The sequence below is a fragment of the Malania oleifera genome, chromosome 13 (assembly GCF_029873635.1).
Source record: "Malania oleifera isolate guangnan ecotype guangnan chromosome 13, ASM2987363v1, whole genome shotgun sequence".
Lineage (NCBI taxonomy): Eukaryota > Viridiplantae > Streptophyta > Magnoliopsida > Santalales > Ximeniaceae > Malania > Malania oleifera.
The window spans coordinates 63,162,406-63,187,878 of NC_080429.1; the positions used below are offsets into that span (position 1 = coordinate 63,162,406).

General features: G+C 35.1%; 1 protein-coding gene across 8 annotated transcripts; it reads right to left on the minus strand.

Annotated features, from left to right (window-relative positions):
• Window positions 1-12,089: 12,089 nt before the first annotated feature.
• LOC131146317 (heparanase-like protein 1) lies at window positions 12,090-21,316 on the minus strand. Of its 8 annotated transcripts, none has more exons than XM_058095857.1 (10): window positions 20,813-21,316; window positions 19,704-19,965; window positions 19,537-19,573; window positions 19,177-19,360; window positions 18,089-18,237; window positions 17,771-18,004; window positions 14,259-14,448; window positions 14,036-14,161; window positions 13,628-13,727; window positions 12,090-12,763 (listed from the first exon to the last, which is right to left on the minus strand). In XM_058095857.1, the coding sequence occupies exons 2-10, from the start codon at window positions 19,911-19,913 to the stop codon at window positions 12,374-12,376; spliced, it is 1,620 nt and encodes a 539-aa protein (XP_057951840.1). In that variant the 5' UTR covers window positions 19,914-19,965; window positions 20,813-21,316; the 3' UTR covers window positions 12,090-12,373. The 8 variants fall into 8 exon arrangements, with proteins under 8 accessions (XP_057951840.1, XP_057951838.1, XP_057951835.1 ...); XM_058095855.1 differs by having other exon boundaries at window positions 19,704-19,961; window positions 20,833-21,284; XM_058095852.1 differs by having other exon boundaries at window positions 20,833-21,284.
• Between the last annotated feature and the right edge of the window lie 4,157 nt (window positions 21,317-25,473).

Consider the following 25,473-nt stretch of genomic DNA (forward strand, 5'->3'; position numbering starts at 1 on the left):
TCAATATCATTCACATTCCCAATATAAAACTGTTATTTCATATTCCTTATGTCATACAATTTTAAACAGTTATTCACAATATAATAATCATAAGGAAAATATTCATATCATAATTTTCCAATAGTATATACCATATTCTCATTTTCACATACTTTAATCAATCAATTAATTTCCCAAAAATATATGTTATAATTTAAACCCCTAACCTGCTTACTGAGAGAATTCCTATGAAATTCCTAAGACCCAAGCCTGCGGCGTTTGGGAGCTCAAAACCCTGAAATTACATTTCCCCAGTTCAATCAAGTCAACCCTAGAATTACAATTATTTTAATATTTTCTAGGCCCACACACTCCTGATAACTAATTAAACTTTAAAAATAATTAACGAATATAATTTCATTACCCTTACCCTAGCCTTGGAGTGGTGCCTAGGAAAACCAAATTAAAAATTCGCTCTGATTAAAATGATGAGAATCGAAACTAGGACCCCGTGGTGGTGTTCGATCGTAGATTTGGTTAAAGATTTGAGGAAAATTTGAGGAGAGAGAGAGAGAGAGAGAGAGAGAGAGAGAGAGAGAGAGAGAGAGAGAGAGAGAGAGAGAGAGTTTACCTTATCCCAAGAGTGGTGCCTACGACGCCCTAATCATGAATTCACTCTAGTTAAAATGTTTACAGCCGAAATAGGAACCTGGTGGTATTTTCTATTCTTCAATTGGCCGAAAACCAGAGAAGAAATTGAAAGGAGATGGGAGACGGGCAGAGGAGAGAGAGAGAGAGAGAGAGAGAGAGAGAGAGAGAGAGAGAGAGAGAGAGAGAGAGATGTGAGGAGAGAAAGAGTGCGCAACACTCAAATCTCTGAAATACTCAAGGATATTAGATAAATAAGGTAACTATATATATATATATATATATATATATATATATATATAATATTATATTATATTATTAAATTAATAATAATTTATTTTGAATTAATTATTTAATTAATAATTTAATTTTTTAATACTTTTTTGGGTCTTCACAACTTAACTATTAGATGCAAATTTGTTTATAGCCATACCAATAGGAACAGTAGGGGTATGTAGGAAAGTGCTTAGAGATTATCCAATGGATATTTAGGGAAAAATACTGTTGGCTGATCTAGTAGTGTTTGATACGCATGGATTTGACATGATTCTAGGAATAGACTGGCTAGCCGCCAATTATTCTAGTATCAATTACCATCAGAAAGAGGTAGTATTCATATCTCCTGAGGAGTAGGAGTACATGTTTGTGGGATCATGTGTGCATTCCTCACCACAAATATTGTCTGCTATACAAGCAAAGAGGCTACTTCTGAAGAGATGTCAGGGATACCTAACTTGTGTAAGGGAAGCACCAGAGGGAGAACTAAAGGTTGAAAATATTCCAATGGTGAGGGAGTTCACTGACATATTTCTAGAGGATTTACCTGGGTTGCCTTCAGATCGTGAAATCGAGGTTGCTGTAGACTTATTGCCAGAGACAACACCAATTTCTAAGGCTCTTTATTGAATGACACCAGTAGAATTGAAAGAGATAAAGGAGCAGTTGCAAGAATTATTGGACAAGAGGTTTATCAGGCCCAGTGTGTCACCTTAGGGAGCACCAATGTTAGTTGTTAAAAAGAAAGATGGGTTTTCCATGAATAATTGGATCGGTTTGCAGTAGTGTTCATTGATGATATTCTACTCTTTTCTAGGAGTCTTGAGGAGTACAAAAATCATTTGAGACTAGTACTTCAGCTATTAAGGGAAAAGAAGTTTTACGCTAAATTCAAAAAATGTGAATTTTGATTGGAGAAAGTTGCATTCCTTGGATACGTGATATCCAGGGATGGTGTTTCAGTGGACCCCAGCAAGATAGTGGCGGTAGTTGATTGGGCGAGACCAAAGAATGTACAGGAGGTCAAGAGTTTCTTGGGTTTGGCAGGATACTATCGCCAGTTCATAGAAGGGTTTTCTAAATGATCTGGTCCTTTGACAAGATTGACGAGGAAAAATATAAAATATGAATGGACTGATGAATATGAGTAGAGTTTTCAAGAATTGAAGCAGCGAGTCGTCACTACACCAGTTTTGACCATTCCATCAGGAGATGGTGAATTTTTAATCTACAGTGACGCGTCTCTGAGAGGACTTGGATGTGTTTTGATGCAATAGGGAAAGGTAGTGACTTATATTTTGATTACACGTCAAAGTTGCGTAATTAGACATTTAAATTTATGCATTAAAGATTATAATTTTAATTAAATGCAAAATTATATTCAATATTTTAACAGTGAGCTCAATTTATAATGTTTGAGTTTCTATTTGATAATTTATGGGTTTTTGGTATCTTATTATTGCAAGATATTTTTTAGACATTAAAGTTGAAATTAAAATGTACGCGGGCGGGTCATGCGTGAGAGAAACTGGGCCATGCATGCAAAGTGAACCATGCACGTGAGGGTTGTAGCTTTTCATTGAAAGATCCGCTTATGTGGGGTTCATGAAGAATAAAGAATAAAATGATGCAAATGGAGGCGTTGAGCGCAAAACAAAACTAATTGGATGATTATGGATAGTTTCGACACTGCTACGTAATCTGTACATAACTCTCTCATTTGACTTTTGATTCAAATGATTCAAGATGTTGTAAAAAGCTAAGAAAATGCTCAACAACTTTCATGTTTTTAATTTTGAGAGATACTAGCTGCATCAAGGTCAAAATCGTACGTGACATTACCACATGCTATTTTTTATGGACAATTTTGACATTATTTTGTAATCTAGGCGCAACTTTCTCATCTAAGCTCCGATTAAGGTGATTCATGATGATATGGAAAGTCACCATATCATCAACTTTCTCATACATTGATTATAGTAGGGACATTCCAAAAATCACAAGGTTCGGTTCGATTTTCAATTTGGCCCATAATTGTATTGTGAGTTTTGAGAGATATGGGCCGTAGGAAAGTCAAAATTGAGCTTGAAAGTGCAAGGCAAGTCATATGCTTTTGAATTAAAAGGAAAAGCTCATGTGTGAGGCCCGTGATGTGACCACATGGTGAGTGGGCTGCTAGGCCCACATGCATGCGTTGGAGTTCCAAGGAATTGCGCCGAATTGCTAAGGATTTGCAAGGGAGCAATTTTGAAAAGTCAACAAAAGGGGGGGCGGGGGGTTTATTAGTTTATTATTTCTTTAGGTTTAAAGGTAGGATTTTTCTTTTGGTTCCTTAACCTATATTCATCGCCAACTCATAATTGATTCATAGTTATTTGCTGTCCATTTCACAATCATTGAGATTTTATATATACAGCTAACTTGCAGGCAACTCATTAAATTATACAACTAAATATAAACATAAATTAAAAGTCATGGCTATAATAATGTTTACACATGATTTTTTTTCTATTGCAATATATAGTTTTTCATTTTTAAAAATAAGCTTAAAAATCTAATCTTGTAACATAGGGAAAATAATTAAATATACATATATCATGCATGAGAGCAACAACTAATTAAAAGTAGTGAATTCACCATTATGCATATTTCTTTAAAAAAAATTATACTTAATTTGATCTCCTATAAATTTTTTTAAAAAATAATAATAAATTATGAAAAATAGTTAATTGATATTATTATAAAAATTATTTAGTCACTGCAAAAAATAAATTATTAAAAATACTAATAATAAAATAAAATTCAAAAAAGAAATCGTCAAACATGTCTACTCAAAAAATAAAAATGTATATATGAAAAACTTACTCGCTCTCAAAGATAGAGCAAAGGCTGGCAATAAATTTTAAAAAGGAAAAATAATAATTAATTTAATACATTGGGATAAGCACGAAAGGGTTGGTGGTCAAGAAAGGGAAGGTGTGTGTGTTCATACGATAATAAGCATTTGATGAGTTTAAAATATGATTAAAAAAATATCCATAATTTTTTTAAAATTTTTGAAAATTTTGATAATTTCTTCAAATATATTTATATTATTTTTGGTTTTCATGTAAAATAAAATTGTCCTTATAGTACTGAAAGGTGAGTTTCAAAACACAATAATTAAGTAAAACAACTATAGTTATTTCTATTTTTATTATACTTATTTACTTATTTTTATTTTATTATTTAAACCATATTTTTAAGTTTGGATTTGATTTATGGAAAAAAAATGTGTATTTATTCAATGAATTATAAAATATTAGCTTTATAAATATATATATAATTAAATTAATTTATCCATTTTAATAATATAAAAATATAAATATTTAAGTAATTAGCATTACTCAATAATTTTAAATATAGTAATTTCAAACAATAAACTTTTCACCAACTTCTTACCCAATTAAAAATGCTCCCCATATCCCATCCTATCTTGTCTCCCACAGTTTTTCAAAATAGATCAAGTTAAACAAAAAAAAATAAAAATAAAAAAAATAGCACAAATATGGAGATTGGAAAAAGTAAAACAAAACCCAACCACGATAACCCTACATTTAGTAGAGGGAACGAGAAAGAAAAATGGGAGTCCTTTTTTTGTCCTCCTTTTGGTAAGGAAAATAAATAAATAAAAATGATGAAAAATTTTCTTCCAAAAAATAATGATAATATTTTTTTTCTTTGTCAGAGGGAAAAAAAAATGAGCACAATATATTTATTTAATTATTTATTTCGGTAAGTTCATTTTCTTTATTTTTTGTTCAAGATAGATAGTGTTTTAGAATGAGAACTCTCATGAAAATGCATCCGACTAATTACTAACTGACAATTATCCTATAGCCCGTTTACGCCCTCCGAAATTTTAGAAAATAATATGTTATATATTAAGTTACAAAACATCAACATTAAAAACTTGATTATGCTCCCACTAAACTTGTTTTGAGTAGCATTTCGGAAGTACTTTTATTGCTTAGGATAAGGAAGATTGCACTGATCATGGCGCTTTAAAGCTAGAGAAGGGCTTCGAAAGTGCCAACCAGGCAACGTCGTCAGTTTTCTCTTTGTTTGCATGACTTTTCGAGCAACCAAACACTACAAACCGATGAAAAAACTAAAATCTCACCACAGATTGCTCAGCGTCAGGCCAAGACTGCTTGGAGAAGCGTTTAACAGAGACTAACTGATTGTTCTTGAGCCAGCCTCTGTAAACAACATTGGGAGCCTTCTCGCCGCTCTCGGAGACAATGTGATCGCAGCTGAATCCGTTGGTGGCCTTGCGAAGCTCGTTCAATCCGAACTCCTTGAACGCCGAAACTTGCTGATCTTGCTCGCCCTGATCTACCTTAGCTTCATCCCCAAAACCCAAACAAACACCATAGAAAACAATGGCAAAGCAGAGGTAAGATGCAGTAGAGGGAGAAACAGGAGAGAGAAAGTACAAAGAGAGAGCGAGAGAGAAAGAGAGACCTAAGTCGGGATTGGCGGAATTGGGGAGCGACGAGGGGTCATCTAGGGATTGAATATTGGCGGTTTTGGACTGCAGGCAACCCATGACTGCCGCCGCTGCTAGTGCTGGTGGTGGTGCCCGTGGAGTGAGCTCTGCATAGAAGCTATAAGGTGGTGTAGGCGTTGAAGAGAGATACGGGCCTAACCAAGGTTCGGTTCGATTTTCAATTTGGCCCATAACTGACTGAACCGAACTGATTACATCCCTATTTTGAGTTTTGAGAGATACGGTATAACGACCTGTCTATTTTTCCATATCTAATTTTTTTTTCCATGTAATAACATTTATAATAATTTTAATAACTTGTTAACCTGCTTATAAACTGGACTAATCAGGATCAACCCATACCGTGGGTACCAGGGATATACCTGTCATACAACTTTAATATCTAAGTAGTGAAAAATATAAAATCACATACATGCCACAAAACACTAGAAACCATACCAGAGTTCTACTAAATCTATCATATACATATACATACATTCCAAAAAGACCAAAAAGTATCCTAGGGTCATAATCCAAAAATCCATCTGACCCTTGCTCACTCACTTACCCTATAGACAGGGTAGCTCAGTCCACTTCTATTATTACGGGGCTCTATCCACCTTCCTACCTAAATTTCCTGAAATGTTTGCAATGCTGGGTGAGACACCTTTTAGTAAGGGAGACAAATTAATATCAGTGTGTGGCAACATGAGTATTTTTCGTGATATACATACAAATAGTATATAATTCATATTAGGTATAAACAGTTGTATCATATTTGAATAAAACATGATTTAACATAACATAGTTTAACATACTAAATTCATGTTGTAATAACTCGGATAATTATTGGAATTAAATAATAAATAAAATAGAAGGAAAAAGAATCGTCTCCCTGGGCTCGTCGACGTGGACGCGTGTCTCATTGATGAGAATTTACTGAGAGGCTGTTTTTCTAGGGGATAAAATTTGTTGACGAGGGCACCGTCTTTGTTGACGAACTGCCGTCATAGACTCATCAATGAAGCCATGTGGCCAGCCACCTATAAATATGCAAAAATGGGTTTTCCAGCGAAAAGTGGGTAGGACGAGCACCAAGATGACCGCTATCAGTGAGGATGTCAAGAGCATATTTTTCATTGATTAAGAAATATGCCAATGGGAGAGTGAGCAACTTCGAGGCCAAGGAAATATTCAATTTGCCAAGATCCTTTTGTTTGAATTTATGAGCGAGCATGACTTTGAAAGTGCTAATATCGGAGAGACCATTGCCTACCATAAGAATGTCATCAACATAAACAAGTATGAGAGTAAAAGACTAACCTCGAGAGCAAGTGAAAAGAGAGTGATCGGCCTAAGATTGGGTGAAGCCCTCAGCAAGTAAAACAGAAGATAATTTAGAGAACCAATTGCGAGAGGTTTGCTTAAGGCCATAAAGAGATTTCTGAAGACGACAAACACGAATCTCCTCCTGTTTGAAATAACCCAGTGGAGGGATCATATAAACCTCCTCATTGAGGTCACCGTGAAGAAAAGCATTGTTAACATCCAATTGAAGGAGATATCAATTCCAAGCTACAACCACTACAAGAACACATCTAACAATAATGAGTTTAGCAACAGGAGCAAAAGTGTCATGATATTCCAAACCTTCTAGTTGAGTGTAGCCCTTGGCCACCAAGCGAGCTTTATGTTGCTTTATGGATCCATCGGCCCAAAGTTTTGTTTTGAATACCCATTTATAGTCAATTGGTTTTTTTCCAGGTGGAAGGTGTTGAAGAACTCATATATTATCGGTTTCTAAGGCTTGAATTTCAGAAGCCATGGCATCAGGCCAATGGGAGTGTAGTACATCATGAGAATATGAGGTGGATTCGGGATGTTGGGACATAATATAAAGAAAAGCCAAATGTTGATTAAAGAAACGATGATAAGATAGAAAAGAGGAGAGACAATGAACCGTACCTGAGGAAAATCTTGAAACCTGTGAAGTTGTGGAGGACTTTGGTAAAATAGGGCAAATATAATCATCCAAGTAAAAGGGATGTGTGACAGCTCGTTTGGGCCGTGAAGAGATGGGTGGAGGGGGTGGTGGGGAAGGGGGCAAGGATGAGGGTGTTGGTGAGATACTAAGGGAGAAGGAGAGAGAGGTAGGGGGCTAGGGGTAGATAAAGTGTAGGAAGGGTGTATATTAGGAATAGGAAGGGGAAGGACGGGTGAAGATGTAGGAGTTGGAGGTATGAGATGATAAGGAAAAATATTTTCTTTAAAGGTGACATCATGGGAGATGAGAATTTTTTTTTTTTTGTTTTCAAGATCGTATACACGATAAGCCTTATGATGAGCAGGATAACCCAAGAAAACACATCAAAGAGCACGAGGAGAGAATTTATCGCGATATTGGTGAGTGGTTTGGGCATAGCACAAGCACCCAAATACTTGCAAGTGTGTATACAATGGTGGTTTTTGAAAAAAAAGTTCATAAGGGAACTTATGATTAAGGCTGGGTGAGGAGTGCGGTTAATTAAATAGGTTGCAGTGAGAATGAATTCGCCCCAAAAAGAGATGGGAAGATTGGCTTGAAAACGTAAACATCGAGCCACATTAAAAAGATGGTGATGTTTACGCTCGACAACACCATTTTGCTGAGGTGTATCCACACATATGCGCTCGTGAAAAATGCCTTGATCATGGAAAAAAGTTTGAAGCGGGGTGGATAAAAATTCTCGACCATTATCAGTGTGTACATGCTTAATAGTGCAATTGAAATGATTTTTGACCATGGTACAAAAATTTTAAGGCAAGTGAAAGAATCAGATTTCATGCGCATAAGATAGATCCATGTAACACGTGAGTGACTCATCCATGATTGTTAAAAAATAATGTGCACCAAAGAGTGAAGTTGTAGGATAACCACCCCATATATTACAATAAATTCGATTAAAAAAAAATGTGCTTTTATTTGTATTCAAAGAAAAAGGAAAATGAGTGTGCTTTACTCTAGCACAAACATCACAAGGCAAATAAGAAGAAGAAATATTTAAAGTTTTTGGAATACATGAAATAGAGGGGTGACCAAGACGTTGATGCCAAAGAGTAGTGTCAGAAATATGTTGAGAGTGGAAAATTGAGGCGGAGGGAGGTTTATAGTGGTAAAACCCATCTCGTACTTCACACGTTCCAATCAGCCTCCTCGTTGATAGGTCCTGAAAGACACAAAAAGTGGGAAAAAAAATATAGCAACACAATTGAGATCATTGGTAAGTTTGTTGATGGATAATAAATTAAATTTAAATAAAGGCACATAAAGAATATTAGAAAGAGAGAAATTAAGAGAAAACCGCATAGTGCAAGTATAAGTTACAGGAACAATGTCACCATTTGGAAGCTTAATGGGGCATGACTGATTGAGAAGCTGATATTATCAAGGGAAGAAAAATTAGAAGTCATGTGATTGGAGACACCTGAATCAACAATCCATTCAGTATTAGAAAAAGAAGCAGAATGACAAGAGGCAAGGTTACTAGAAAAATTGGTAGAGTTGGTGTTCAAGTGCGATAAAAGATCCAGTTGACGGTATTGTTCGCTGGTGAGACTAGGGATAACAATCTCAGGAGAGGTTGAAGAACCTGTGACGGCATTTGCAATCATTGAAGAACCAGATGCTTCCATAACAGCATATCAATTCAGATGAATTAAACCACCAAATCGAGTCAAATCTGATTTTTGCAGTGACCAAAAATAAACCTTCGATTTGATAATCTCACCATAAGAACTTGTAAGTGAGAGATGAGAGAGAGCCAAAGGCGGAGATTTGCTGCACTGATTGATGCTTCGCCAGACTGAGAGAGTCAACTAAGATGAGACTTGGTCGGACTAAGATAATATCGGAGAACTGAACTGATACGGGACCGTCGGAGAAGACAGCCAGAGTAGCTAGTTGCAAAGGATGTAGACGACGCCGGGAACTGAGAACAGTCAAAAGACTGGGAGATGATGAACCAACGAACACCAGAGATGTTGTAAACTTAGAAGTTGGAGACGATAGGTTCAGTGTGTCTAAGAAACGGTAGCACCGAACAAAACTAAACAGGAGACGACATCTTCTGAAAGATGCCAGAAAGAAGAGCCGAGAAAGAGAGGCGGTCGCACGTCAAAATAGAACCAGAGACGACAACGACGTCAGAGAAGTAGCCAGAGAAGCCGAGAGATAGCCAGAAAAAGAAAAGAAAAACGACAAGGGAACTGCTGGGAGGACGTCCAGAGAAGATAAGAGACCGCCGGAGATGTTTGAGAGACGACGAGCCGAGAGAGAGGCTAAGAAGACTGTGAACGACAAAACTGAGAAACAGAGATATGAGAGCAGCTTCTGAGAGACAGCGACTGCAAAAAATAGAGAGAGATGGGAGTCTGTCAGAGAGACGAGCCGCAGGACGAGCCGTGAAAAACGCACGCCGGAGAAGACGCTGATAAACCACAACTGAGATACAATGGAACGGCCGGAGTGTGGTCTCTGATGCCGGAACCTACAGGAACCTGTTGGGTGTGTGCGGCGGTAGCAAGGTAAGAAAAACCTAGGTTAAAATTTAGATTAAAAAAACCTTCGCTCTGATACCATGTTAAATGATGAATGAAAGACTTTTTCTCTGTATTAATTATTGAGTATTACAAGGGTGTATATATACATGATAGAATGGACAAAATGGAAAGAGAAAAAATGGAAAATATATTTTGCTAAGTTGGAAAGTGTATATTTCTCTAATATGTCTTATATTCATAACTTCATAATTTTAGCTTTGAGGCAAAATAGGATCTTACTGCAATATAGATTATCTACAACATAACTCACACTTGTAAATTGTGTAAAAATTAAATAGAGAAAATCCTACAGAACAGAAAACACTTCAAGGCATGTTACAACATCATTTTCCTTTAAACTTTATTTGCCCCCCATCAGATCGGTGTGTATTGAGTCAGCAAATATGTTTTTAGGATACAAAAAAGCTTAGAATATAATTTTGATATCAATTTGCATTATACACAAATAAAAACTGATCACAAACACTCTTAAAAGAATCTAAAATAAATTTCTAAAATTCTATTTCTACAGAAAACAGAATCCAAATTTGAAGAAGATATAAATTGTGAAAATTTTATGTGAAAAAGGAGAGAGAGAATGATGAATTTTATATATTATTCTTGGAGTGAACTATGTCTTTAAACAGACAGATTTATACCTTATCCAAAAGGTTGCATCTGTTCATTCGCAAAGTAAATTTCTAAAATCGCAACAAGCGTCGACCTTGTTGCGCCCTGGTCAAGCTTTGGTCAACACATTTTGAAAAAATAATTATTCTGACCGTTCAAATCGCACCATGGTTGAGCCTTGATCGCATCGTGTGCATGTGCGGGGTGCACTAGAGTGCACACTAGCACTATCTTTTAACCAATTATAAGTAATTATTTTACCTTATCATTTATTAATGACTTTTCTTTTTTCATTCTTTCCAATGTAGGACAAACCCACATAATATTAAATGCTTCTCATGATTATTTTAGAAAATATTTTAACAAATTGGCTTTCTAATAACTTTGACACCGTCGATCATGGTACCCACGCCTGTGCTGTCAAGTAAAACAAAATTCTATAATTTTTTAGGGATTGTTTGGTATTGTTATCAAGAATTATGAATATAAAAATTAAAAATAAAAACTAAAAATTAGAAACCAATAATCAATCTGGTTAATATTTTTAAAATAAAGACAAATTAAAAATCAAATAAACAAATACTCAGTTTTGCCCTTGAATCAAATAATAACTAAAAAAAATATATGATTGAGATAATAAAATTACATAATAACATAAACTAAAAACATTATAGTAAAATTTTAAAATTATTATAATTATTTTACTTAATTATTTAATTTCAAAATTTACTTCACAAGAATAATTTTATTGGACATGAAATTGAAGAATAGTAAAGAAAAAAAATTATAAATGACTTCTATTATTTTTTTATTTTTTTTAAAAAAATTATGGAAATCTTATCTTAATTATATTTTAAATTCTTATTATCATTCTATTTTAACTAAAAAATAAGTATAAAAAATTATATATTTAAAAAATAGTTATTTATGGATATTAAAACATTTTGACAATGGGTTACTGAAAAACCATAAAATATAATTTTTCGAATTTTTCACAAGCAATGCAAAACTAATAATAGGAACAAAAAATTGACAAAATACAAACATATTTTTATAATTTATTTCTTCTCCGTACAAAAACCAAAACAATTAAAAAATAAAAAAAAACACCAAACAAACTCTTATTAAATTAGAATTTTTCAATAATATATTGTATATTTGGATATTTTAGCCATTGCAAAACAAAAAACACGAATGTGTAGAAACATCATCCAACAGTTCCACAGATAACCTCAAGTAGTATTAATTTAGTTTAAAATTTTAATTATGATAATGTATGATTCATTTTATTATTATTTTTTCTTTTTTAAAGTACAGACTTCGCAATTTTTTGTCTGTTTTTCTTATAGAAATTTTACAAGAAATTATACAATCTAAAGGTGATGTGATTAAGCACGCCTGGAAAGCAGGATGCATTGGCGACAAAGTAAGAAACATGAAACTCGAATATCCAAATGCCAAATGGATTTATAGTGAGATTTGGAAGGTTACAAGATGAACTGAAGAACTTCCATCAAGAAAATTACATATAGAAGAATTCAAGAAATTGTGCCTAATGTATCATATTATCAATACAACTGAATAATTATTGAAATTATAAACCATAAATACAATGATCAGTACAATTCTCTGCAGGACACTATAATAGAACGAACACCAACCAAAAAGCCTTGCAATTCTGCAATTAAGAAATACATATATAACACACCACCTGGGCATGGATACGAATCATCAGCAAGCTGGAGCCTCAAACTTGGGGAGGACGATGAATGCAATAGACAAAGGAGCTATAAATATAGGAGAATGCACGGGACGAAATTCTGGATCCAAGCTTGGGATGTTGCCATCTTCTGTGGTTTTCAATGGTCGACCATTTAGAAAAATGGTTTGACTTCGGAGTTGCCCACCATCAGCAGTTAGGTGGTACTCTTCTCTATCTAATGATCCATCTGATGCTTTCTGTCCAACCCATGAAAGTGTTCTCCTAAGACCACGCACGAAAGAGCTTTCCTTGTGATTACTTGGCCCTTCTGCATGCAGGTTGATGTTCTCACCATTTTGAGCAGTAATTCTGAACCTGGTCCGGTTGCTCAAGTTGATCAGAAGTAAAGTTACACCTTCCTGTAATGAGACAATTGCATAGTCACCAATGTGCAAAGCTTGATGAATCGAGGTATGCTTTGCTAGAAAAAGAAACCAATGAGCAAATTTTTTCGAGGAAAGACAGTCGAGGTGCTGGAGTCATGGAAATCTAGCCCTCGCAAGACCTTCTCTTGGAAGGACATAAATGTAAAGTGACAGAAAGAAAAATCACATAAAATTTTGTTATATAAAATGTTCGACAAAGTAGTATCCTAAATGCATAATGTTGACCATCCGTTTCAATCCAAAATAAGAAAATCCACATTGCGCTGATGTTTGCTTCTCGTATTCGTATAATCACTGGAAAACAGATATTAGTTAATTACCAGCCCCAACGGCATTCTGAACTCCAACGTTCCCAAGGAAACAAAATATCATTTGCTGATTATTTAGGGATTATGATGTTAAGAAGAAAATTTTTTGCAATCCAAAATGCTGAATATTGACGCTCTATGAAAAGCTTGCATCTAATTGAAGTGTTGCATGGAGCAAAGCTAAGGCATACGCCCTAGTTGTCACATGAACCATACAATTCAAATGTGAAATTAAAGAGAATTTAAGCTGTAATGACTCCATGAGCCTCTCCTACATGCAGGCAAAACTTACCAAACGCAAATTCAAAATCAATCAGGCAAATTGGTATAATAGGAGCCTAACAATATTCCTTGATGTATTGAGGTTCAGTACGTGATATTATCATTTGATTGCTAACTACAGCATTAGTGTGTTATAAATTGAAATTTGCTCTCCAATTTTTATATCAAGAACTAGGACCTTGACACATTCGTTTTACCATCTACATAAAACCTAGGGTAAAAAAAATAAAGATGATAGATTCCTTACTCTTCCTTTCGAACAATGGGCATAAGAGCGTAAAAATGGTGAAGTCTTGCTATGAATAGCCAGAACTCCCTTCCCCATAAGCCGATGCCACAGAATTGCACTAAACAATATCAATTATTCAGCAAATCAGAATCAGGAATAAGAGCTTTTCAAGAACATAATTTACTCTTCTTTTTCAAGGGCTGGCCTTGGATCAATGGTAAGATTGCTCCTTTGTTGACTGGTTAGTCATGGGTTTGAGTCAAGAACCTCTTTGTGTAAAAGGAGGGGCAAGGCTGCTACACTGATGACCCTCTCCCTACCCTCTCAAAGTGGGGAGACTTATGGCCCAGGGATGCCCTCTTTTTTTCCCCTGATGGCCATTCTAGTAGCTCATAAATTTGAAAAAGAAAATATTGATGCTCCTACCTATAATAATCAGGATTGGGACTGAATGTGGTTGTGTTGAGGAGACCATAGTTCCCACCAATCAAAGTTTGTCTGCAATATACTTTAGTTTTGTACTTTGATGCCATTCCAAGCTGATCCAAATACCTATATTCCATATATTAGTAAGGCAGGAGTTGTGACATGTTCCACCAAACAGAAAAGGAAAAGCTATTGAAAAAAGCATCAAAGCAAATAAGATTACCAAAAGCTGTTTACAAAGGTGTCAGACACAAGATGACCACCACTATTATAGGCACCACCAGATTCACCAACCCAAGCAGAAGCCCAAGGACCTTCCATTTGAATGGTCTGGTCAAGACTTCCAAATGTTTCTGATGCCTTATTTAAGAAATGGGGATCCAATATCTTATGCACAAGATTCGGATCAGCACCTACAATGAACAGGTCAAGTCATTTGCAATGGGACCTTACACCCAACTAAACAACAGTATGTACATACATCTGAGCATGCGTGATTTTTTTTTTCTTTTTAATATATCATGAAAGACATGATTCCCTTCTGATTTTGGGAGATGTGAACCATTATCTTGTACCCTAAACCCATGTGCAGACGCGCACACAAGTTTTTAGTGAATTATGGACTCGAGTAGTGATAAATTATATCATTAGAATTTTAAAACATGAAGCTCTTAAATTCCATTATTCACAATTACATTGTCATAAATGATCTAATTTGAATATTTTATTTAAAAAATTGTTAGTCTAATTACCATATAAAATACTACTTCTTACATCAAATCATTATTTTTATATTATTGAATTCTTGGACATTCTTAAAAGAATTTTTATAAGCACAGATAATAAATTTACGTACATGTACAGATGCATATGCATGCATTATATGCATTATGCAGTCACACACTTACATATGCACACACATATTCACCTACATGTGTATTACACATGCATGTAAATAAACTAATACACATGCATATGTAGAAGCACTCATATGCACATGTGTAATGGTATCCGCCCAACTTTGGTGAGGTATTGTCCGCTTTGGCCACTAAACTCACAGTTTTTTCCAATAAAAGACATCTCACATAGTTGGAGTCTGAACCAACCTTATAAGGCCAATATCTCACTAATAAACATCCAATGTGAGATTGTAACATGCTCTCCCTTCCAATCTCTAACACTCTCGTCAGAGTGACCTATACCTCTATATAGGATCCACTCACATGATAGTATCCCCAAAGTGGCTTGGTACCAAATATATCCATTTCAGCCAGATTCCAATAAAGTATTGACTACTCAGGCCTGCTAGCCTCACTGTTTTTTTCCTAAAAAAGACGCCCCACATGGTTGAAGTTTGAACCAACCTTATAAGCCCAAGATCTCCCTATTACACATCCAATGTGAAATCATGACATATGTCCATGCTCAACATTTGTGTACTTGCATGCATATGTGCACAACTAAATGCATGGACATGGACATGTACATGTGAATGTATGTATCTATGTCTCCGTGTGTGTGCGTGTACACATATACCTACACCATCCATGTACAACACTTGGCAAGTACACGTGCGAACACTTGCATTTGTATGCAATATGCATGGTATACAACAAATATTTTTATGTACATATGTACATATATACATATACACATATGAATAGATAGGCCCAAAAAAGTATGAGAGAATCCATAGGGGAATCCAATAATGTAAAAATTTAAGGAAAAAAACACACATGTATACAACAAAACTACAAAATATTTAACTGTTTAAGAGCGTAAAATCATAAAATATGTAGGATAACAAACATTAATGAAGGGTAACAAACATTACACATTGATATGTCCCTATCGAGGCTGCCTGGTGTGTAATAAATTGAATTGTAGATAGGTGTAATTATAAGAGATAATGAAAATAGGTTTAAAGGGAAAATAGGAATGATAATTGAGTAGTGGAATGATTTACATCTAATTGGTATCAGCATATATATAAGTATTAAGTCGTGAGATAAATAAGTCAATGTAAGATATGTATGTTGGTGCAACTCAAAGAGGATACAGATGGAATCACAAACTTCAGGCATGGACATCTAAGTTAGTACAAGTCTAAGAGAATGCACGGAATTACAAACTTCATGTAAGGACAACTTTGGACAAACGAAAAAGTAGGATGCCTGCACCAACTCCCACTTTTTTATAATATGTAAACACAATCCCTTAACACTAAGGTGTCACCAACTTTGCTGACTCCTTTCTTGTGGAGCTCACATGAGGTCACCAAAAACAATAATCTTATACTGAAATTTATCTCATGCCTAGGTCCACAGTTGAATTTGGACCCCATACAATATCTGATAGTCCTCAATCAATGCAGTCAAATTTAAGAGTAGTTTTATAATATTATAAAATCTCAAAATAAGTTAAATTTTGACCATACTAGTTGGGGCAAACTTCTTGTCATACAGAGCTCATCTTCGATTAGCATGTTAGGAATGAGGTGAACATTAAATTCTACAGTTGAAAAAATATTTGACAATGCCACATGGATGCCACAAGAAACAAAGCCACCAAACTTTGTAACACCTGGGCATTAGTGAAGCACTACCACGTGTGCACATACATACATGCATACACATGCATGCAAGCACATATGTACACATACATAAATACAAATACACGTGTCTTGTTTAGCTACATAAATGACACTCAAATCAATTCCCGTGTCGACATTTCAGCTACATCAATGCCCCAGAATCCAATATCCTTGGCAACAGTTACACAGTTTTTAAAGATGTTTGGAACAAACACTCCACATCTACGTCAAACCAATTTTACCTGGAATGCAGAAGTTCTGTTTTGTTGAATACGAATGAGACCATGATGCAATACATGCTCTAAAATGTGGTACAGTAGGAAGGAACTAGTATAAATATATTGGTAAAATGTGTAATTTGAGAAATCTAAACCTAAAAAATATTTTCTTTTTCTATGGTGAAGTGGATTAATTAATGATGACTGAAAAAAAATTTATAATATGATAATGTTCCATTCTTTTACTAATAAAAATATGTCATGTAAAAAATATTGAGTTCACACTTTGGATCTCTGGATTTCATCCCGGACCAAAATGTACCATGCTTCATAATGATTGTACCATGTTCCATAATGATTATACCAATTCATGGTTTGCTTGGGTGTTATTGCTTTCTTGTAACTACATGTCAAAAACATTGATACACGTATGTACATGCTCCTTATTACTTACAGTTACACAGCAAGCAATATGGCAGCATACTGTTCAATGGTTTTCCCACAAGATTGCCATGTTGTAAATTGTACATGACTAGAATGATCAGGCTATCAGATAATTTAAACTATAATAAGAAGTTACAAATTCAATGCCAACAAAATTACATGTTTAAAGTTGATGAATGAAGATTGCATTGCAGGCCTCACGAGTTTCAATAAAAGTGATTATTTTATGTGAAGGGTATCAAGAGCAGAACAGGTAGAATCATAAGCTTTTGTTTTGTGTTTATTATTCCTGAGATGCTATTTAAAAGTTCTATTACACATGAATAGGGATTTCTTCCATTACAGTTTTTCAATACTTAGTTCAAACAAAAAGCATTCACTTATTTTTATGGCCTGTTTCATATTTCAAACAGTGATCATACATGAAAATTTTTAAAAATTGGAATAATGTCAAACAGACCACACCTATAACTTACCCACCTGCACCAAGATTGTATATATGATGGGTTACTCCATTGACTATGTTGGAACCTGATACTCTGAGAAGCTCAGCAAACCAGTGCTGATCAAAGAATCCCCCTGGTGCTATCAGTGAAGGTTTTGAGTGTGAGTTGTTGTACAACTCATTGATAATACCTTTAAGCTTGATCAAGTCCTTCCCATATTGTTCGGCATGAACACTTGCACCAACCCCACTTCCACTCAACTCATTACCTAGAGCAACAAAGGCAAAGGATTGAGGCAGAGGCAAAACACAATGAATTGGAAATCTAGCAGGTTCGGCTAAAAATGCAATACCTAGTTCCCATGAATCTATCTTATATCCCTTGGCAACAGTGTAATTTATGAAGTTATGAGCATTACTTGGATCCCAGGGTCCTGTCCAAACACTCCTTTTGGACTTTTGCCTCCCATTAAGTGCGTTCAAGCCAAATGTCACAATTGCTCTGGAAAGTTAAGCTTTCAATCAAAAGTTATAAAACAGGAACGCCAACATTTTTCTTTCACATAAACCAGAAAATTTTGTAGTCAGAATGCAACCCACTTGATGGAAGCATACTGGAGCAAAGCTTATAATATTAAGAAGCAAGAACTAGAAAAATCACAACACATTAACTTCCCCTTGAAATTTTCCATGCACATATACACCATTGTGAATTGCAAGAATCAACTTCCAGAAAGGAGGCTATGAAGAAAGTACTCTTAAGCAAATAACTGAAATGAGACAAGCTGCCAAGAAAAGGTTGCATCATTCACAATTTTCACACTGGAATGGAAGGCAACTTCTTAATGGGAGCTCAAAATATATGAAATGGTCAGCAATGAAGAATCAAAAAGAGATCTTGCAGGGAACTTTCAGAATGAACTCTTATTATTGTTATTATTATTACTATTTTTGAAAAGATGGTGCCCAAGGCACTTTGTACGCTCAACTAATCCACCGGGAAAATGGGCCCGCCCATCTACCCTTCACTTAAATACCCAAGTATTATCTCAAATGAAGAACCATAACCCCCAAACCCTTGCATTTTAACCAGGACAGCCTTAAGTTTACCACTTAAATACCAAGAGATTATCTCAATACAAACTCTTATTATTAACCAACTACATGCTTGTCCAGCTTCAGCATAAGAATATGGTTTTATGCATTAGGAAGATCCTAAATCTCCAACCACTGATAAAATTAACTGTTTCAACGACAATAAAATAAATTAATAAGTAAGGCTGATCCTTGGATAATATTAAAGCCCACCAAATATAGACAACCTTAACACCTTCGTCAAAGATCATAAAGGATTTTTCACTGACCAATATATTACACGTCAAACGTATCAACCTAAGCTACATAATGATTAGATATGGAAGTTCAAAAGGCAAGGTCTTACCCTGTCTGATTGAATAAGTGGTTCAGCGCATCCCACCTATTCGTGTGTAAGCATCCCTTTGAAAACCCAAACAATCCATCTTTCATCTTTCTGAATGGATGGCAAGGAAACTTTAAAGTTCCTACATCATACAATACTTGGTCTTGCAAAGAACCTCCAACTCTTATCCTCAAGCTTTCGAATGCTATTTAGCCACCAATATTGAAAGGGTTATATAATGTCATATATATATATATATATATATATATAAAGGACTAAAGGGTTACCAAAAAAAATTAATCAAACCACACAAATGCTCTTTTTCACACTTCCATCATGCCTGAAATCAAGAGAAAGGCTAGTTCTATTGAAAACACAAACCTTTGATTGCCTTGGCCAAGAAAGGGTGAGACAAGTCCTAGCAACAACAAAGCAAAGCAGTCAATTGTTTCATCAATCTCTTTTTCATTCTTACAAAAATATAAAAGGCATGCTTCAAATCACCATAACCAGATCCAAAAGAGAGAAGCAATTCTTTGAATTCTTACCAAATTTATTGCTGATGAGTTTCCCCACGGACATCGATTATAGTTACACTTGTCAGAGGGCCACCAATCAATAGTAGCACAGATATAATTAGAATCAGTTTCAGCCAGTGTTTTAGACCCATTAACAACAATTGTTGCATCCACAGAATCCTGGGCCAAAGCTAAAGGGAGAAAAGTGAGGAAGAGAAGCAAGGGTAGTCCAAACTCCATTGATCTGATCAATTACACCTGCTTCTACACTAATTCAGCTCAACCAAACTGCCTGCGGCAATAAAAGAGGGATAAAAAAATGCTGAGCGACTATTTGCCATGTTTACAAAAATTAAACATGTAAAAACTCAAAGAAACCGACATTGAGCATTCCCAAAGCGACTGAAAAGGAAAACAGAGAATTTTGACATGGTTCTTTCGCTAAAACTATGTCATTTCCTATTGTCTCATTGGTTTATGAAGAACTGAAATGTGTGTGTGTGTGTGTGTGAACCGTTTACTTTTTGAGTTTTGATATGATAACGTCCCTAAAAGACATTAATTTAACATTTAAAAAGCAGAACTTGCAGTCGTACATACTAATAAATGAAAAAAATACATATGCTGAGGGTTTTATCTGGATACTGAGAAGAAAAAACTTGAAGATGGTAACTGAGCTTTTCTTCTATAAACGAATGAATACACAAATGCCATGGAATGGCACCAGATGGAAACTAGCTAAATACTCATTTTGAAGGAAAACCCAGGATTAATTAGAGGGAGAAACTCAAGGTAAATAAATAAACCAACTGGATTCTCTCCCTCTGTAGAACAGATGAACCAACTCCGCCAGGCGCCAGCATTAACGACTACACGTTTCAAGGGAATTAAAATTAAACTAATCGAGCAGATCTCCAAGTTCAAGAAAGGCAATCAACCATGAAGATAGATTGCGCCCAGAACTCCGACTAACACCAGATTTTGCATACAGAAGCGCCCCCCCCCCCCCCCCCCCCCCCCAAAAAAAAGTCGAAGACTTTTTTACCCAATAACAGAGTAGGACAAAGAAGAAGAACCAAATATAGAAGCTTCCCAGAAACAACTCAAGACATTTAAGGACAACCCAGATGAAAACTCGCCTCCAATTGCAGAAATTCACCATAAGTAACGCCAGTAGAGCTCGAGAATGAAGCAACTTTCATTATCAGATGCATTATAACTCCAGAGACGTGACATTTTTACGCCAGAAGGGCACCGTCTCTGCTCCTCATGTTGGCGCTTGTGATACCCCTATGCCAATGAACGAAAGAGAACCAAGTCGGCCACAGATTTGTCGGTTTTTGTGTAGAAAGTGTACTGCTTTTGGATGAATGGCACGGACATGTAATAAAGCTTACAGGGCCGTATAGGCTGGGTCAGGCGTGGAAGATGGGACCTCCTCCCCTCATACCCTCCGCATGCTTAAGATGAAGGAGGAGGCAAGAGCTGGGCGTGTGGAGAGTGCGGTTTTCTCAGACGCTGTGCACTGTGAAATTGCTGGACAGGTTCCGAGGCGCCTGCACAAGCTTGCCTTAAACATCAAGTTATACCTTCTCACCTAAACGTCCAATATCTTTGCTGTGACTTTGGAATTGGGGCTCTCTAGTTTCTACTCCGCGTGTGGAAATGAAAAAAGAAAAACAATAAACAGAAAATTTATTTTTAAATATATTTTTCTTCTCCATTAAATACTATTAAAAATAAAAATTTACTTTAACATAACAAAAAATTAGTAAAAAGTTTAAGTATTTATTATGTGTAAAAATAAACTTTTTTACCCTCAATAATAATATTTTTATAAAGATAAATAATATATTAAATTAACAAATAAAAATCTTAATTTTTAATTTTTAAGTATATTAAAAAAAATGTCTACTAATATTTTATGAGAACAAAAAATATTATTTTATTATTTACCCAATTTACTGCTGGTTGGGGCATGATGTGATCCCCAAGTAAAAAAGCAAAGTCATACCCTACTGTTAAAATATCAAACACCCTCTCAGAACATAGAAGTGGGACAACCACCCAAACTATGAGGATAGAATTTTAAGATTTTGCTTACCAACAATAAAGAGTCAACTTTTAGGCTTATTCATCCTTTTATCTCCCTAGCTATACCTATGATTATTAAAAGATTTGCTACATTCTTTAAATATTATTTTTAGTTCATAAACGTGTTCCTTTGAATTTTTTTGACATTAAATTTTCAATACTTAATTGTTATATTCTAAAAAGTTAGTGTAAATTAATTGTCGCCCTCTATTTATTTCTTTTAATTTACAAAGAGTATATTGAAAAATAAAATAAAAATAAAATAAAACTCAAAAGTAGTTGCGAAGAGAAATAATTTAAATTTTGAATTGAAACATTGGGGTGGTTGGGTATTTGGAAGGAAACCTTCGAGGGGTTGTTAAATAGACCCTTCGGGACATATTTTGATGATATAAAGAGATCATTGTATGAAGTGTACTGTGTACTTCCATATTTCTTAGTGAAATTCTTGTGTCGATTGCTCCCGTGAATGTAGGTATTGTCGAATCACGTATATTCTCGTGTTGTTCTCTTTATTTGCTTAGAGAATTTTGGTTGTATATGAATTGTGTCTTGTGGTGCTTTATCATTTGCTACAAGTTTAATTATTCTGATGTACATCCTATACTCGATTTCCACAACAATTTGGTATCAGAGCATTGTTATCATGGCATCGGGTACTTCTTCTGCAAGATTTGATGTCATAAAATTCGATTGAACCGAGAATTTCTGTTTGTGGCAGAGGAGAGTTAAGGATATACTTGTGCAACAAGGGATGGTGAAGGCTCTACATGGTGTTCAATCGGATAATATGGATGAGGCAACATGGGGATAATTGCAGGCAAAGGTTGTTTCTACAATATGCTTGTGTTTGGTTGATGAAGTTCTCTATCATGTGATGAAAGAAGATTCTCCAGCGGTTGTAGGGCGAAATTTAGAAAGTCGGTACATGTCCAAATCACTCTCTAATAAACTTTTTCTTAAGCAGTGTCTTTATTGGCTTAAGATGGTTAAATGATCAAACTTAAATCAACATATCAATGCATTTAATCAAATCATAAATGATTTTATGCGTGTTGATGTTAAGTTTGATGAAGATGATAAGACTTTGATGTTACTAAATTCCTTACCAGTGACTCACACTTATGAAAATTTAGTTACCACCCTTACTTGGGGAAAAGAGTCTCTTAATCTAGAAAAGGTGACAAGTGTCTTACTAAATTTTCATCAAAGGCTAAAAATATGTGATGAATGAGAAGGATTTGTGGTGAAAGGTAATAATGAGTGTGGCAAAGGAAAATCCAAATATGGATCGAGTCAGAAATCTCGTACTCAATCCAAGAAGAAAAATGATATCTGGTGTTATAAATGCAATAAAAAGGGGCGTATTAAACCGGAGTATCTGGATTGGAAGAAAGGAAATGTTGAAAAGCATGAGGGGATTTCAAAATCAGCGAATGTGGTTTGAGAAGGAGATTCAATTTGCAGTGATGGTGATGTTCTTTCGGTTTCTTCGAGATCGGATAACCTTATGGACTCATGGATACTTGACTCGGCATGTTCTTATCATATGACTTCAAATAAGGAGTGGTTCAGCACCTATAGGTTGGTAAAGTCAGGTTCAGTTCTTATGGGTAATGATGTTTCTTGTAAGATCATTGGCATAGGAAACGTTAAGATAAAAATATTTGACGATATTGTGAGAACCTTGAGTAATGTGAGACACATACCGAAGTTAAAGAAAAGTTTGATTTCACTTGTCGCTTTGGATTGGAATGGTTTTAATTACAAGTATGAAGGTGAGGTTATGAAAGTATGGGAAGACAATCTGATAGTGATGAAAGAACAAAAGTTAGATGAGAATATCTACACATTGCAGGAAACTACTATTGTAGGTGGAGCTGCAGCTGTAGATACTGAATTTGATGTAAATGTCTTGTGGCATATGCGTCTTGGGCATATGGGGTTATATGGTATGAAGGATGTGAATTTTGGGGTTTGCCCAAGAGGGAGGGTGAATTGGGTATTTTTAAAAATTAAGTCCTTCAAGTTCTAATTTTGAAAACTTTCAATTACAAACTTACAAGTTACTTACAACTAGCTCAATGTTTTTCAATTAATCAATCTAATGAGTGATTTAGTCAATCAACCAATTTTACCCAATAACTTTGTAGACCTACTATATATTTAAAACATTCGCAATATTCACATAAATAAATGCTACGTGTAAATTAAATAGAGGTAAGAGTAAGAGAGATGCAAACTCAATTTTTACGAGGTTCGGCCTACCACAACCTACGTCCTCACCTTGAGCAACCCACTCAAGGATTCCACTAAACCCTGCTCCTTTAATTAGGACGAAACTTCCCTTACAGTCCGCTGCTTACAAGAGGCGTAGCTTCCTCCTCAACCCCGGTTCACAACCCGAACCATGAATACAATATAAAGATTACAATTTCTACAAAACTCAAAATGCTTCTAACTGAGTTAGTGAGTACAATAGAATTCCTAATACATAATCATATGATAAAACATGAAACTCAACATATATGTAAAGATATGATCTTTATATGAAGAATGAGATGCTTCACAAATCTACCCTTTAATCAATATCTCCCAAAAAATAATTTTTATAAATAAATTCTTTGGAGAACTTAGGGTTTGATTTTAGAGTACTTTATGTAAGAATATAAAATAAGATCCTTTTAAAAATAATCTTGAATAATACGCAGATCTATGTTCTTAATATCAAATAATTTATAAAATTAAATCTTTGAATAAAAATATGACTTTGAATATTGCAAAGATTTAAACAAAATATTTAAAAGATATTCCTCAAGAATATGTATTTAGAAGCTTTGAGAATTTGCAATCAATTAGTTTTTGCAATAACCAAATATCAAATCTTTGAATGAAAGTAAAAAATTGAATATCACAAATATTCAACCTTTAGCAAAATCCTTTCTCAAATAATTTTTTTTCAAGTAATAACACAGGGATTTTTCTTCTCAATAAAAATAGTAGATATATGAGTATAAGAGATGAAAAATCTTTGAGATATATATATATATATTGAAACCACAAACCAATCACTTATTTATCAAACCTCAATCACCAAGGATCGCTTGCAAGATGTGTAGATGAAATTGTAGAATAACAACATCAAGATTTGTTTGGAAGAAACGATTGACGAGGTAACACAAAGTTTTATTACAACAATCTGTCCAACCATGCACTCACTAAATGAGCTTCAATGGCGAAAGGACAACAAATATAAAAACAAAAGAGGACACAATTTTGCAATCGAGATGTGTGTAATGCTCCGATGGGGGGGGGTCTTATTTATAGCCTCTGGTCCATGGAAGAAGCACATGGGTAGCTCATGTACCATGGTAGGTGGTGGTAGCTCACCTACCATGGCCGACTTTGACATTAGTGGCCGACTTTGACATTAGTGGTCTTCTTTGACATTAGTGGTTGTCTTTGACATATTGTGCCCACCGTTCACACTAGATAGGCCATATCATTTCGGGGGGTGCTACCCCCGAACCCCCGTGTCTTGGAAGAGAACGTTTTCTATCTTCGTAGTACCATTGCGGTTTACCAATTCGACCTCATCTGAACCATACGTAAGGTAAGTGTGCTAATTAACTAGTGAGAGGTGGGCATTGCACACATATACACCAACACCCCCCCTCAATGTCCACCTACACTCTTAGACCAATAC

Excerpts from the sequence above, each read along its gene's own strand:
- LOC131146317 (XM_058095857.1), bottom strand. The coding sequence starts at position 19,913 with ATGGAGTTTGGACTACCCTTGCTTCTCTTCCTCACTTTTCTCCCTTTA. Across the intron at positions 18,238-19,176 it reads CACTTATTCAATCAGACAGG|AGCAATTGTGACATTTGGCT; the intron begins GTAAGACCTTGC and ends TTAACTTTCCAG. Across the intron at positions 12,764-13,627 it reads CCCATTGTTCGAAAGGAAGA|GAAGGTGTAACTTTACTTCT; the intron begins GTAAGGAATCTA and ends GTCTCATTACAG.